General features: G+C 37.8%; 2 protein-coding genes across 2 annotated transcripts in view; one reads left to right on the top strand and one right to left on the bottom strand.

Moving 5' to 3' along the window:
• jmy (junction mediating and regulatory protein, p53 cofactor) overlaps positions 1–12,421 on the top strand; it is a 119,371-nt gene extending 106,950 nt beyond the window's left edge. The window contains exons 9-10 of the mRNA XM_072257833.1: positions 2,529–3,045; positions 3,764–12,421. Of these exons, the coding sequence (XP_072113934.1) occupies positions 2,529–3,045; positions 3,764–4,074 (828 nt within the window). The 3' untranslated portion in view covers positions 4,075–12,421. The remainder of the gene's footprint in view (positions 1–2,528; positions 3,046–3,763) is intronic.
• Positions 1–16,963, bottom strand: part of homer1b (homer scaffold protein 1b) — a 103,440-nt gene that overhangs the window by 7,069 nt on the left and 79,408 nt on the right. The window lies entirely within an intron of this gene.

Here is a 16,963-nt window from a genome sequence, read left to right as displayed (position 1 = left end):
TTTTTAAACTGCCTTCCTTCAGAATAAATAAGTAAATCAATTACAGTATATTGAATAGATTAAAATCATGTGAAAAACAGAAATATATATTAAAAAAATGAGGAGGTATTCAAGGGTTCAATGTCTATTTAGGAATGGGATGGCAGAGGGGAAGAAGCTGTTCCTGAATCGCTGTGTGTGTGCCTTCAGGCTTCTGTACCTCCTACCTGATGGTATGAGTGAGAAAAGGGCATGCCCTGGGTGTTGGGGGTCCTTAATAACGGATGCTGCCTTTCTGAGACACCACTGCTTGAAGATGTCCTGGGTGCTTTGTAGGCTAGTACCCAAGATGGAGTCGACTAAATTTACGACCCTCTGCAGCTTCTTTTGGATCTATGCAGTAGCTCCCCCCGCCCCCCATACCAGACAGTGATGCAGCCTGTCAGAATGCCCTCCACAGTACATTTTAAACCTCCGCTGCCTTGCGGCTATACCCACCCATGGGAATGGTTTCGGGAGTAAACCCCGAGGAAGAAATCCGGAGCCAGGGTCCCTAAGGCAGTGTGATGTTGTAAACCAGTGTCGTTGCAGAGGTTGCTAGAGTGAAGTTGTAAACAACTTCACTCTGGCAACCTCTGCAACGGCACTGGTGCCAAGCTGTATGGGCACTTGCCCATCCCTTAGACGACATCAGTGACGTGGACAGGGGGAGCCCGCTGCATGGGCAACAGCCGGTTCTTCAAATCTTCCCACCCAGGATTGTGTCTTGGAGAGGACACAGTCCACCAGAGGCGCAAACCCATGATCCCCTGGAATCGACGACTGCCTACTACTACTATCTGAATGCACAGCCTTTTGTAAATTGTTTACTAATTGGTGTGTTTTACCCTCCACCAGTCTGTTTTCAATTTTAAAAGAACCCATGGCAACATACGAGGGGTGATTGATAAGTTCGTGGCCTAAGGTAGAAGGAGTCAATTTTATAATACCTAGCACATTTATTTTTCAACATAGTCCCCTCCTACATTTACACACTTAGTCCAGCGGTTGTGGAGCATACGGATCCCTTCTTTGTAGAAGCCGGTGTCTTGGACCTCCAGAAAGTGGTCCACAGCAGGGGTGATTGATAAGTTCGTGGCCTAAGGTAGAAGGAGATGAGCTATTAACTTCAAACTTTCTGCATAATCACCCAAAGAGTTGAACTGCACGTGCATGTAACAAGAGCTGTATAACTCATCTCATTCTACCCTAGGCCACGAACTTATCAATCACCCCTCGTAGAAAGCAACGTCAGGAATTTTGCTGTTTCCCCTTTTTTTTAAAGAGAAAAGCTGGACTTTAAATTTAAGAGTGCAAAATAGCTACAATATTTAGTTGTATAGTAGCAGTGATTCCTTTGCTTGTGGAGCACTTTTGAATATCTAGAAACATTATCGTCAGAATCATACAGCAGAGAAACGTGCACTGCAGCCCACTATATTCATGTCAAGCTTCAAGAACCCATCGATTCTGACCCCTCTTACAAGCACTTGGTCCATCTGCTCCAGATGACATTATGTCAGCAGAATATTGTTTTTGCTCTAACTTTGTTTGGTTACCCACACCAAATGGAATGTGTTTATTTATGCAAAAGGTTTGGATAAATAATAATTTCATACAGTTGGTGGCCACTTTATTAGGTACACTTGTACTCCTGCTCATTAATGCAAATATCTAATCAGTCAATCATGTGGCAGCAATTCAATGCATAAAAGCATGGTCAAGGGGGTTCAATGATTGTTCAGACCAAACATCAAAATGGTGAAGAAATGTGATCTAAGTGACTTTAACCATGGAATGATTGTTGGTGCCAGACGGGATAGTTCGAGTATCTCAGAAACTGCTGATCTCCTGGGATTTTTAGGCACAACAGTCTCTAGGGTTTACAGAGAGTGGTATGTCCTGTGGGCAAAAAGGCCAGTTTAATGAGAGAAGTCAGAGGTCCTGACAGGTTCAAACTGACAGGAAGGCGACAGTAACTCAAATAACCACTGTGGTTTGGCAAAGAAACATCTCTAAATGTACAACATGTCGAACCTTGAAATGACTGGACAACAGCAACAGAAGAACATGCACTCAGTGACCACTTTATTAAGCACAGGATTTTCCAATAAAGTGGCCACTGAGTGTATTTATAATGGAATAGCTTGACCAAGAAGTGCTGGTTCTGTAACACTTGCTATATCCAGTGTTTTGAGTTTGTCTTTTTGACAGTAAGTTTGAATACTTCGCTGGCCACAAAATGTCAAATATTCATTGAACAGAAAGTAGGACATAAAAGATGCTTTTTATTTAATTGGCTTAAATGACGGAGTCAGGAGTTATGGTTTCTTCTTAAATCTACCAAGTGATTGGTTGAGATGTACTGCTCTGGACATATGTTTATGATTAATATTGCAACATATAAATAATGTGAAACATTAGACATATTATTGGCTATAGTTTTTAGTTTCTAGATACCTATACCTGTACTACAAAAACATTTTTCACCTCATTCATCTTCCTTTCAGAGATATTCTGGGCAAGTTGTACTGAAATCCACAAGGTTGCGTTTTACAAATATCAGAAAGAAGGATGCTGGTTTGGTCAGCAAAGGCCAAACACTGTCTCTTCCAGTAACTGTAGAAGTACAAGAAGGAGCTGAGGAACCCCCTTTTACTCAGAAGGAAACAAAATCTACTGCAGCAACAGAATTGAGAAATACAACAAAAGAACAGGAATGTGCTTCTTTCCAGACAGAAGAGGATTTGTTGCAACCTGTTTCCGTTTCAAGCCCATGTAGCATTGATGTACCTCCACCACCTCCACCTCCTCTCCCACCACCTCCACCACCACCAATGCCAGTTTGTGAAGACTCATCTGATGCTCTGCATCAAGTAGAGAAATCTGCTCAGCCAAGTGACTGCAAAGAAATATCACAGTCTGTGCGTTCACCTACGCCTCAGTTATTTGACAGCAAGCAGCTACTAAATGCCAGAAAAAAACTGAAGAAAACGGCATCAAGTGATGAACTGAGAAAACAAAGAGGTATATGATTCCTTTTAATACTTTTAAGATTTTGAAGACCTTTTGAACGATTCTTGGACTGCTAGAATGAGTAGTACCTTACTTAGTTCATTGTAAATAAGTTCATAGCCATTCACGTTTCTTGGAGGGGCATTGAAACATACGTGTTATCACAGGATTGCGATCATACCACTTGATTGGATCAAGTCAAGGAACTAGATATATGCTTGAAATGAAATACACTTTGACCAAGACAAAGTTTAAAAGAGTAAAGAGTTGCTAAAGTCAGTCCTTACATTGAGATGGTAAAAGCCGTAGAAATACCCATTGTGCAGTGTAATTTCAGAATATTGTTGGCAGAATTGAATGGAACATTGCCAAGTCCTCTGGGTGTTTCCCAAGATAAATCTGCAGTTTTTGAGCGCAATCAACCCCTGTATCATAAGCATGTGTTAGGACACATGTTAAAAAAAAAATTATTTCTTAATTATCAACTGGGTACTTTGCTGTTAGAAGCCATAGTATGGATTGCCTCTGTCAGCAAAGTACAAATTTGATTACCTTATATCAGTTATGCCACAAAGAGAATTGTATTTTGTAAACAAAGCAACTTACAGCACAGGAGGAGTCCATTTCACCTTTTATTTAAACAAAGAGGTGAGAGGCTATATGTTAGAATGCACTTGCATAACTTTAAAGTTGTTCTGTTGCTGTACTAATTTACTTTTCCCTGTTGCAGTGAGCTCACCAATGGATGAAGTTCTGGCTTCTTTGAAGCGGGGTAGCTTCCATTTGCGAAAAGTTGACCTACGTTCTTTGCCTCCATTTCCGGATGAAGATGACAGCAATAATATACTTGCACAAATTAGAAAGGGAGTGAAGTTAAAGAAGGTTCAGACAGAGGCCCTGAGAGAGGCTTCAATAGATTTGCATGATGCTGATCCTCTAACACGCAGCATTCACGAAGCTTTGAGGAGAATTAAAGAAGCATCCCCTGAATCAGAGGATGATGAGGATGAAGGCCTACCATATGCTGAGTGGGACAACTAGCTCATTGGCTAAGGCTATACAGCACATAATTTTAAACATAGCCTTCTTGTTCCTCCAATGACCTGTTCATTTTTGGTGGTTCTATAGAGGAGTGGGTGGTCCCTGATTAATAGAGCAATGTACCCCTTGAACTTGTGCCTAATATGAAGTCACTTAATGTCTAAACTCATGGGCAGCATATAACATAGCATTTAAAATTTCCACAAACTGATGGGAAGTTTTGTGGCATTAGTACGGACAAAGGTTAATATTTTTAGTGTTTGTGATTATGTTGTTCTCACACCCCATATGATTAATATGCACTCCCCCCCCCCCCCAAACCCCAATGCTAAATGGAGAGGATAAAGAAAATACCCTTGGTTTAAAACAAAACTCCAGATTTCCTGTGCTGCATTAGTATTAGGTACAGTTTGAGCTAGCTCAATTCTAATTTGATACTCAGAGTACCAAAGTTCTTAATTCAAAAATTAAAAGCATATTTCTGTACATTCAACAAAAATGGAAGAACAACAGAGTTCAATAGCATCGGTAAATCATACGAAATTTAAATTTGGGTTAGCTACAGCTATTCTACAAATTATCGTATGTATAGTAAAAATTAAATTGTGTTGCAGTAATGCAATGCTTTGTACCCCAAGTCAGCCTATGGATTGCCAATTGTTTGATCTAGATAATTGCAACAAACGGCATTGCAAAATTTTAGTAATAAAAGGGGCCAGCAAGGTTAAGATGTAAAATAATTAACTACAAAATAAAAATTTTACATTAATTATGTAGCACAAATTTAAAGACCTATTTTTGAACAGTTGATTAATTAAGTTGTAGGTTGAGTGATTTATGTTCAAATTATCTATATGTGCAAAACATTTCAGAACCTAGTATTTCTGAAAGATTTCATTAAGAGCTTTCAAGAAAAGACTTACCATTGTATCACACATTTTGACTTACAGAAATTGAATATATCCAGAGTATTTTAATACTTAAGCTCAATGTTATTTAGTCTGTACATTTTGATTTATTGTACCTTCTTTCCAACATTTTAAAATTTGGCTTAAGTTCTATTGGTTTTGATTACTTACCAAGTTGTATGTGGAACAGTGCATGGTTCTAAAACCTCCAGTGACACGGCTGGAGACAAAAGGGGGCTATCGGCAGGAATATTTTAAATAACGTATCATGTACTACTAAATTTGTGGATCATGTAAACTAAAATATCCATTTTCTTGGCATATATATAATTATTTCTGATATCTATTTGTGGGATATTTTGTAATGACGTATTTGGGGGCTGAAACCACAAATTAATGATTTGCTTTACAGTTTGGGGGGAGGGGGGTGGCGCGGCAACATAGACTTGACCAGAGATACGAGGATATTTAACTCCTTATGCGATAAAGCTTTCAGTTTGATCTATGTATTTCATTCAGATTATTGCCAGTACAATAAGAAAACAATGGAGTAGCAAAACTTTGTCGCAATCCTGTTTCAAATAGCATAGTATTAAATAGTTTCAGAAAACTTCTTTAGGTGAGCAAAGGGTGCATTTAAATCTAAACTTTAAAGTTGAACTGATAGATTTGTATTTATTTTATTTATTACATGTATATTATAAACTTTTAGGAAGGAAAATTGGGGTAAGTATTGGATTGATGGATTCCTTCCCCCATTCCCACCCCACCCCAATAACATTTAGTTGCCTTTTGCCTTGGACCAAGGTTATTTAAGCATTTGGGAGATTTATGAACCTGGCTTATATCTTGATGTGACCGGTGTTGAATATCAAGAATTTTTGACCATCTTGCAAATTTACTGCTTCATGAGTGATTTAGTATATATTAACCGTAGAGAACAAAGAGCATAATTTCAGGAAAATCTGTTGGTTGTACCAGTAGAAATGTATTGTAGAAAATAATACTATCCATTAGATCAATGATCCAAAGGGATGGAAGTTGTCAAGTAAAACTTTGTCTGGGAGTTGCTATGAATTCTAATTCGGGTATCAAAACTGTTTTGCCACATTCTTCCCTTTTTTAATGCACTGATCAAATATACCCTAAACTGAAAATGAAGAAATTGTAACAACTTCTGAAACAATAGGTGAAGATGGAAGTATCAGTTTGTGTGGCTATGAGTTTAATCTTTTGTAGCTTTACGCATGCTTGTAATTTATGTTCCTTTGACCCAGGCAGTACCACGAGGGTGCATTTTTGTTTTATATTCTTGATCAATGTGTGCGTTTTTATGAATCATTTGATCATTGAACTGCATAAAACTTATAAGAGAATAATTATTTATTTTCATAAGCATTCTGTACGTATTAGAAAAATAATTTGCTCGTTAATCGGGTTTTCTTATAACAAGGTCTGATGAAAATGTGTTTATAATGGATTCTTAAATATAAGATACTGTTAAATCATCCCTTGCACTGTGGTAGGAATCTAACCTTCCAGGGGACTTAGTGGGTTTTTTGCATAATTCCTGCACAATCCTAAGAAAAAAGTAAACATATTCATTTCTGACATTGCATATCTTGCATGGGATTTATTCCCAAAGGACAAGTTTATTTAATCAATAAAATATGGTTTGAAAATACCCAAATGACCACAAGATAGAGCACAGCTGTTACAATATTGTATTAAAAAAGGCACAAGTTATTTTACTCAATTTAACAAGTTGAGATATTGTACAATATTTTTGCATGTTCTTTTAAAGATTATACTCACGTCAGTAAAAGAGTTTGTGCAATTAGCTAGGGTCAAAAAAAAAACAAAAGCCGAAAATGTTGGAGATGTCATCCGGATTTGAAAATGAGAATATAACTATAGCACACATTAGCATGTGTGGCCTTTGACAGACTGGGTAGGGCAATGGAAGAAAATTAGCCAATTTCATGATTACATCTTGATTAGCCACAAGATAATTTGGAATGATGTTTTGAATCTCTAAAATTAAGACTTAATTGTAATGACTACATAATGTGACTGCAGGCAGCACATAATGTAGAATTTACAGTTGTTAGGCTGCTGTTACAGATGCTTGGGAAATATTTATAAACATTTGAAATAGTGCAGTGGTATGGTTTACCTGCATGTTATTTTCTGGCACAGTGTTCACTTTTATGTAAATTCTAAACAAATTGAAGAGCTTTTAGCCTGTGGTCATCATATCAGCTAACTTTTGTAACATCAGCATTTTAAGTAGGAATCATTTCTTTAGCTCTTAATGTGATTGCAGATACAAAGCTTGAATATGGGCCCTGATAATCCAAATAATGCTTTTTACCGAATGCAGTATACAAACTGCCATATGTATGAGAGCGGCAAATTGCAAAGGTGGAAACTGCTTAAGTAAATGATAAGTCTGTGCAATTATTAATTTCATGCAAGTGCATTAGTGATTTGAACATCATTTATAGGTTATATCTGTGTTTCATGTTGATTCTCATCTTTGAAATATGATAAAATCTCATTCACTTAGTCCTTAACAGACTCAGATATGACGTAAGGAAAAATTAGGGAATGAGTTTAAGGCACCTTTAATTAAAAGTTATCTGTTGCTTACAAGAATGCTGCACTAATGAGTGTTACGCTTAAAATTACTCATTAGCTGCATTTCATATGTTTAGTAAAAGTTATGCATTGTAATAAATTATGCCTCTGACATTTCCCAAAACCAATCTGTTCCATACATTGCACAGAGCAATTTGAAATGGTGTTTTCATCGACTTGTTTTAAATTTGTAGTCTTTAAGTTCAGGTCGTCCTCAAGATAAAATTGAATAGGTGTAAACCTTATCAGTGAAGATCTTTATCTTCACTTCATTTCCAAAATCGTTATTCTTAATTAATAGACCGGAATTAGTAAACCTGCCATTTGTTGTGTTAACTGTACATAACATTACTGAAGGGAAACTTCTGATATTTGTTATGATAGTCCTGATTTTGTTAAAAATTTTCTATCGAATCTTTGCTATGTCTGAAAATGCAATTGGTACAGATTCTGCCCAGGTTATGAACACCTGACTTTAGGCACACCATGAATACAAATGAGCATTTGGGATGGATAGGTTTGGATTTGCCAGCTGCAATGGGGTTGCAGACATGGGCATTTCCCCACGCCTCCCCCTGCAGCAGTTGGTGGGGGGAGGGTGAGGGGCTGCTGGAACGAACTGAGCACACTGCTGGCACCCACTCCTCCTGCACTTGCTGTCCTGTCACAGCTGTTTCTGTTATCCTCTCTCACACAAGGGTTGAATGGACTCTTACTTCTACTCCTTTTGGAATCAATGACAAGAATTGATTATGACTCAATGTTTACAAGGCTTGAGGAATAATTCAGCAACCATTTCTGATAGCATCAATAATACTAATCTTATGGAAATTAGTATGAATAGAATAAGTTTACCAAATCCAAGTTGCAAAGGCGCACCACCCTCGCTCAATCTATTGCGTTGAGCTCGATCACAATTAACTTTTTAAATGATGAAAAATATTTTCAGATGAGGCAGGGCACAGGGAACAATTATTACACTTTCACTTTTTATATTCTCATGAAGGTACTTATCAGATTCCCCTTTTAAAACAAAGAATTGTGAACTCTTAATACATATAATAAATGCAAGTTTAATGTTTTTCATGATGTTTACAGAAGATTTATAATGTGTACCCTTGAGTTAACCCATATATTGCTGATCTGGTACCTCTGAGTGCCAGAGACACAACTACATCAATTATTGGATCATAGGTAGGATCCATTTATTATAACTTATAAATAATTTATATCAATTTTGTTAGTATATTCTAGAAGAGTTTGGTTGCAGATGTCTGCTGGATGAGTGTGTTGGTAAATGAGGTTTGTTTAGTGTGTTCCAGGTTTTTGCTTTAGAATGAGTAATGCCTCCCGATGTATTTTCTAATGGCAGAGCAATTAAGAGTTATGATGTTTCTCCGTTGCAGTGAAGGTCTGAGTTAGGAAAATCTGGGCACAGTGGCTTTTAAAAGGTGCTCTTGAAGTATTGTGTATTTTTGACTTACTAGAAAAAGAAGCATGGTTCAGAATGGCAAAGGACAAATTTTGGATTGGTGTCAGGAAATTGTTGAAACAAAGCTTAATAAATACATGAAATGTTCTTCAGGATTGTTATATGGGTCCATAATTTTTGAATTAATTCACGGAAATTTTAGATGTGGTGAAAGCTCTGTGTTCTTTATGAATTAATGAAATTGGATGCAGTAGTTTATTCCATGATTATCTAAGGTGATGAAATATCACATTAGTACAGAGAACCAATGAACTTGGTATATTTACAAGTAAGTAGATTAAATACCCTCTTTTGTGTTACCATGCATTGGACGTTCAGCACAAAAATCTGTTTATATGTAGGTCTCCTCAGAAAGCTGAATAAGTTACATTAGTTATACATGCATGGGATTATTTGCATCCTGGAGTATTCATGCTGATTTTAGTTGTATCGAGTATTTACCTGGGGATCATCAGTATTCTGACACAAAACAATATTCCTGTCACCAGGACTCTGCTTAGTCAGCAGGTACTATAAATTAATAACCATTATCTTGTCATACTGAGATAAGGTGATCTATCTTGAATTATCAAGTTCACTTTTTTGTGGATTACATATGAGGAGTGCAGGCCAGTCTGTTCTTCACGAACAGATTGTCGTTATGGTCTTAAGGCAGCAGATTAGATAAGTTTAGGAAATTTTCCACTTTGATGCTGCTTAGTATTTATGAGAATAACTTGGATGAATTACATTGTATTATAGTGTTCATCTAGTTTGAACTTTTAATTGTACATCTGGTTTAAAATGTTAACTAAGATGTGTTGCTTAACTTCAAAAGTACTGAGTCCGCAGAGTATTTCATTGGGAGCAAAAGGAAAGGAAATGTAAACTCAGTTACATATTTGAAATCACACGAATGCAGTGTTGAGTTTGATACTGCTTTTGATTTCATTCTGACATTTGACATTCTGCACTTATTATTACCTTTATCAGAGAGCAAACAAAAGGACTTAACTGTTTGTAGATTTAAACTTCTGGCAGTAACTACTTTTTGTCTAATAATGAAAGTTTTAAGACAGTAATTAAAATTATGCCTATTTAAGCAAGTGTCCTGATATACTGAAACTGTCATTAATCAAGTGATCAAGCCCTGGAGCACATTAGTGGGGTTTTTGACAAGGCCACATGGATGCAAACAATGAACTAATGCACTACATCACAGAACTAAACCATTGGAAAAAGGTATATTGACCGTGGGTTTTCTTTTCCTCTGAAATTCAATGTAATTTATTTCTGCTGTACAAACTGACATTTAATAAAACAATCTTTTGTAATAAATGGAAAGTCGAGACTAGAGTGAGACGTGATTGTAGCTGGCAGTAAAATTAATCCATCCAAAATAGAGGATCATACAGACATCTTGAGCTTTTGATAGTCAAAATGTTTCCTCTAAACACCTATTAATTTGGTGTTAGGAATGTTTTGGTGACATGTTTTTTAAATATGTTAGATATTTTTGAAACAAAATAGTGAAAAGATTATCAATGTGAATTTAACAAATATTTTACGTCAAGATATGATGAGTTATTTTTGCAGCATTGCAGTTAATACTGCATTTGCATGAAATTGATCTTCAGAGATGAGAGATCTGTAGTTTGAACTGGTATGCTTCATTATTTAAACCATACAGTCTACAAGATTCGGTTTGGAAGAAAGGCTGATGCCAGTTTTTGTTATAATGAGTAAAGAATATGTATTATACTTAGAAAACTGCAGTAGATATGCAGAAGATGGGTTGGTGATGATGGTTCTTTTTTAATCTTCACATTCTCCCAGGCAGATGATGGTTTGGTGTTGAAAATGAAGAGCTAGTTGTACAGTACTGGTAAAACAAAATGCATCTACAAATTTTGACTTTTCTCTTACACATATCATAGTATTTAAGTCTATTCCAAATTCAGCATCCATGTTTTAATTACACATAATTTTAATGTTTTCTTTTAAATTGCTTGCTTGAAATGTTACTGAATGGTTTGTTATTTTCCATGATTTTAGAATAGTTTTCAGAGCCCATGTGACTTCTAACAGTTCTATAATTACTGCTAATTAGTTATGATAAGCAGTTGTGAGGAGTCCCATATATTGAGCTTGCATGGCAGGTATAATTCATTGACCCTCCCCCAGAGTGCCACAAGGGAAGGAATCTGGGAGTACAATTTATAAATTCTGGAGCTCTTTTTCTCTGGTCTGTGTTCCTAGTAAGAAATCAGTTTACTGCAATTGCATGATCGTAGCATTACCTCTGAAGAAGGATAATTCTCTTGGCACTTTCTGCAGTGATCGCTGCTTAAACCAGTCAAGAGCTCTCTGGTTCATATCATGCTCTGTAGAGTTTGTTGAGTCACAAAGCGTCTTCCCTTGACTGGTAGTTAAAATATTTTTTATATAAATGACCTAAAATTGTACATCCAAATCACCAGTAATGCAATAATTCAACTGAAATTGTGATGTTTATTTTGCAGCATAATTGAAAAATGGTCATTTGATACAAACTACTTTTTTTATGTTTGCTTTTAAAGGTAGATGAAGTTTTTAAAAAATGGTGTACTTTCTTTGTCCCCTTCATGTGTTTTTTTTTGGTGTATTCACTGAACGTATACTGTGTTTCATGTTGTCTCATCCCAAAAGTAAGCTGCAACTCAGCTGTATGGTTTAACATAGCTTTATTTTGCACTTACTACATAATATATACTCTATGGTCAAGAAAAGTCCTACTGTGTGATGTGGATCTACACCATGCTTGTAATACCTAGGTTAAGGCATTTACAAATCTAGCCGCTAAGAAGCTGCAGTACTGCAGTTTTCTGAAGGAAATGGGTGAAGGAAAAGACTGACAAGAGACTGGCCTTGTGCAATATTTGAATTCACTCGAAGAAACACTAGCACAATGTTTTAACTTTATGGCATTTAGCATATTTTTAAAAAACAAATTGTATTCTAAACGGTTATAATTAAACCCTTAGTGCGTAAAAAATAATCAAATAATATTTATTGAGCAACATAAATATAAAAGAAATCTTGAGACTTAAGGATCACGCAGCAATATAATGAAATGTAAAATACTTGCTCTAGTTGTCTTCATTTTACTTTTATCTATTCTATAAGACCTTGACTTCTGTATTTTAATCTTGGTATTTTGTTCTAGTTTATTTTTATTGATGTGTTTAAGGCTAAAGTCCTCACGCACTGTAATCACCCTTTTAACATTGCATTCACTGTTTTGGTGCTGAAATCTTATTTCATTCAATAAAGTATGATATTTAATTTATTTTCTGCTTTTAAGTATATCTGTATAACATTTCCTTTCCCACGTTGGAGATAGTTCTGTTTTTCCACTGATTAGATAATATTGGTGAGGTCCTTGCCAGAATTTTATGGTCCTGAGTTGAGTTCTCTGCATATGAAGCATTGAAATTCTCTTAATTGGATTGATTAATTAGAGATGCACTAAAAAGACTTGTCATCTTGGAGTCTTAACTCTCTAGAGCCTCCTTATTGCCTGGTATCACCAATTTTTGTCCTTGTTTTCAAATCCTAAAAAAATCCTAGGCCAATTATGTCCAGCACTCAGACATTCAGAAGCTAATTCCAGAAGATAAATGGTAATAACATCTTTCAATGTTGCTCCAGACTGTGCCCAGTCTCTTTTTAAATATACAAATCCATGAAAACAGACCTGTTCTAACTTGTATGTATGATTTCCAAGCTCTAATGCAACAAATTCAAATAATTTACCCAGATGGCAACAATCTTTGAAATTCCCAAAAGTTTCTACATGTTTAAGAGCAGGAGTTGGACAGTGAAGGGAGTGATGGAATTGAGAGGAGTAATGCAAGAAGATGAGTGAAATAATGAGCTGTGACAGGGAGCAGAATGACAAGAGTGTAATTATGGAAGCTAAAGTAAATAGTGTGAGGGAGGGAGGCACCAAGGCATAACATCCTGGGAAGGAGAAGAGAAAGTGAGGGGAAGAGATGGAACAAGCAATGGAAATGGCATGAGTGAGAAAAATCATCATTTCATCTGGAAGGCTCTTGACCCAAAATGTCAACTGTCCATTTTACTCCATAAATGCTGCCTGACCTGTTGAGTTCCTCCAGCACTTTGCATTACTCCAGATTCCAATACATGCAGTCTTGTGTATATCTAGACTATAAGCAAGAGTAGTTGGAGACAAGCAATATCTGTACTACAACTGTGCTAAACAATGATTGTCTCCAATAAGAGAGAACCAAATAACCTATACTTTAAGTGGTATCACTATTAACAAATACCTCACCAGCAATAGCCTGGATCAGTCACCATTGCCCAAAAAGTCATTGCATATATAAAGGTGAGGACTCTGAAATGCTCAAGAGAGTCGAGGGGCAGAAGTGAGTTCAGTATTTATTTTAAAGGAATCTGAAAGGTCTGAAGGTAGGTAAGACACATGGCCCAGATCGCCTGCATGCCAGTGTTCTGAAAGAGGTAGTGAAAGATTATGGAGGCATTAGGATCTTTCAAGAATCTTTTGATTCTGGAGAACTGGAAATCATAAATGTCATTTCACTCATTAAGAAGGAGTGGAGGTAAAAGACAGGAAATTATTGGCTAGTTAGTCTGACTTCAGTGGTTGGTAAGATGATAAGAGTCCATTATTAAGAATAATGTCTTGGTGTACTTGGAGACACATGATAAAGCAGGCCAAAGTCAGCATGCTTTCCTTAAGGAGAAATCATGCCTGACAAATCTGTTGGAATTCCTTGAGGAAGTAACAGGCAGGATAGAAAAAAAGTGGATGTAGTTTACTTAAATTTTCAGAAGGGCTTTGACTAGGTGCTACATGTGAGGCTGCTAAACAAAGTAAGATATTAACATGGACAGAAGGTTAGCTAACTGGCAAGTGTGGGAATAAAGGCATATTTTCTGGCTACCTGCAGGTGACAGATTGATGTTCCACAGGGGTAGGTGTTGGGTTTGCAACTTTTCACATATAGTAATGAACTAGATATCAAAATTGATGGCCTTGTGGTCAAGTCTGCAAATGATACAAAGATAGCTGGAGGCTCAGATAGTGTGGATGAAGCAGGGTGTCTGAAAAGGATGTGGGCAGATTTGAGAATGGGCAAAGATGTGGCAGATGAAATATAGCAGATTGAAGTGTATGGCCATGCATTTCAGTAGAAGGAATAGAGGCATAAACTATTTTCTAAATGGGGAGCAAATTCAGAAAGTGGAGGTGCAGAGGGACCTTGAGAGAACTAGAAATTAAAAGCAAGGATGTAATACTTGGGTTTTATAAGGCATTGGTCAGACAGCACTTGGAGTAATGACAATTTTGAACCCTTTATCGAAGAGAGAATACAGGGTCTGAATACTTACCTGAAGGTGTTATATTTTAATGCACATACTATACAGAATAGGGTAGATAATCTTGTAGTGCAGTCAGAGATTGCTAGGTATGATGATGAGGACGCCCCTGAGTTGTGGCTGAAAGAAGATCATCGTTGGAGGCATCTAAGGATACACATTGTATTGAAAGGTCAGGCAGGTAGACAGAATGGGTATTCTGTTGGTAAAAAAAAATGAAATCATATCCTCAGAGGTGACCTGGGATTGGACAATGTAGAATCCTTGTGGGAAAGGTTAAGAAACTGCAAGGAGAGGGGGAGCCCTGAATGGTAGTGAAATACAGGTTTCCCAACAGTAGCCAGGATGTGGGCTACAAAATTTACAACTGGAGATAGAGAACACATGACGAAAGAGAAATGTTATAACAGTCATGGAGGATTTCAATATGCAGGTTGTTTGGAAATGTCAAGTTGGTGCTGTACCCAAGAGAACGGATCTGTAGAACACCTACAAGATGACTTTTTGGAGCAACTTGTAGCCCACTAGGGGAAAGGCTATTTTAGATGGGGTGTTGTGTGATGAACCAAATTCAATTAGGGAGCTTAAAGTAAAGAAACCCTTAGGAGGTAGTGGTTATAATATAATAGATTCCACCCTGTAATGTGAAAGGGAGAAGCTAAAGTCAGATGTATCAGTATTACAGTGAAGTTAAAGGGAATTATAGAGGAATGAGAGAGGAGCTGGCCAAAGCTGATTGAAAGAGAACAGGAGCAGGGATAACAGCAGAACTGCAAAGGCTGGAGATTCTGGAAGAAATTTGGAAGGCCCATTATAGATACATTCCAAAGAAGTATTCTAAAGGCAGGATGACACAATTATGGAACAAGGGAAGTCAAACAAACAAAAGCAAAAGAAGGCATATAATAGAGCAAAAATGAGTGGGAAGATAGAGGACTGTAAAACTTTTTTAAAAATCAACAGAAAGCAACTAAAAAGCTGTTAGTAGAGAACAACGAAATATGAAGCCAATAATGTCAAAGAGGATACCAAAAGTTTGTTTTCAGATATATATATAGAGAGAGAGAGAGAGAGAGAGTAAAAAAAGAGGCAAGAGTAGATATCAGACCACTGGAGAGTAATAATGGGGGACAAAGATCTGGCAGATGATTAAATAAGTATTTTACATCTGTCTTCACCGTGGAAGACACGAGCAGTATGCTGGAGGTTTGTGTGTCAGGGACCAGAACTGAGTGCACTTGCTATTACTAGGGAGAAGCGTCATTGGAAGCTAATAGATCTGAATGTGGATAAGTCACCCAGACCAGATGGACTACACCCCAGGGTTCTGAAAGGTGGCTGGGGAGATTGCAGAGCCATTGGTAATGATTTCTCAAGCATTACTATTATCTGGAATGGTTCCAGAGGACTGGAAAATTGTGTATCATTCCATTCTTTAAGAACGGAGGGAGGCAGAGCAAATATGAAATTATGGGTAATTAGCCTACCTCAGTGTTTGGGAAGCTGGAGCTGGATCCGGGAATTGAAGGATTAATGTATGAGGAGTGTTCTCAGAATGCGAGGATGTTCCTGTAGATTGGAGGTGAAGAGCCAGAGGATAGTGAATCTGTGGAATTCATTGCCAGAGATGGCTGTGGAGGCCAAGTCATTGGATATACAGTATTTCAAGCAGAGGTTGATTGGTTCCTGACGTCAACGCTTACGGGGAGAAGACAGGTGGATGGAACTGAGAAAGAAAATAAACCAGCCATGGCCTAATGGCGGAGCAAACTCGATGGGTCGATTGGCCTAATTCTACTCCTATGTCTTACGTCACCTCAGGCAAAAGCCCCAAAGGGAGGAGAAGATGGCGTGTAAAATACACGTGGCATGAATGCGAGAGGCCGGGAGTGCGGAAATGCAGTGATGAGGGCACAATTCGGTGGACGAGCTGATAAGGGCGAGATACACTCATCACTATCAATCTCTCTCCAGGTTAGAAATTCAACTGCAACAACCACATCTAAATACAGTGGCTATTTCAGAGGCCGGGACGTCTGCCACACAAGGCTGACCGAGGAGATCAAAGATGTGGACCCAAACTGTGAGGTGGCGGACACGTCCGAAAGACTTTGTCTACTTTGTAATGCCCGAGAGACGGAACTAAGTGGGGCTGCGTTGTGCACGAGCGTGGGGTCGCGGGAGTGCGCACACTTTACCGGGGAACAGGAAGCCGGGAGTGACTGCGGAATGAAAGTTGCACGAAATGTAAGGGTGTGCAGTTGCGGGCGGTGGAGTGGTGATGGGAGCGCGGGAAGATGAGTGAATGGGGTGCAGCCAGTAAGAGCAGCAAGATGTAGGGAGCAGAAAACGAAACGGGGCGAGAAGAATGTGGGGGTGGTTGAGTTTGAAAGTGGGATGCTGTGCTGGGTCCGCCACTGTAGCCGTAAAGGTTTTCTTTTCGTTCTGACCGCCGCAAAAG

The sequence above is a fragment of the Mobula birostris genome, chromosome 5, assembly GCF_030028105.1.
Source record: "Mobula birostris isolate sMobBir1 chromosome 5, sMobBir1.hap1, whole genome shotgun sequence".
Lineage (NCBI taxonomy): Eukaryota > Metazoa > Chordata > Chondrichthyes > Myliobatiformes > Myliobatidae > Mobula > Mobula birostris.
The sequence above is the reverse complement of the archived record's forward strand: the minus strand, read 5'-3'. Positions and strand labels throughout refer to the sequence as shown.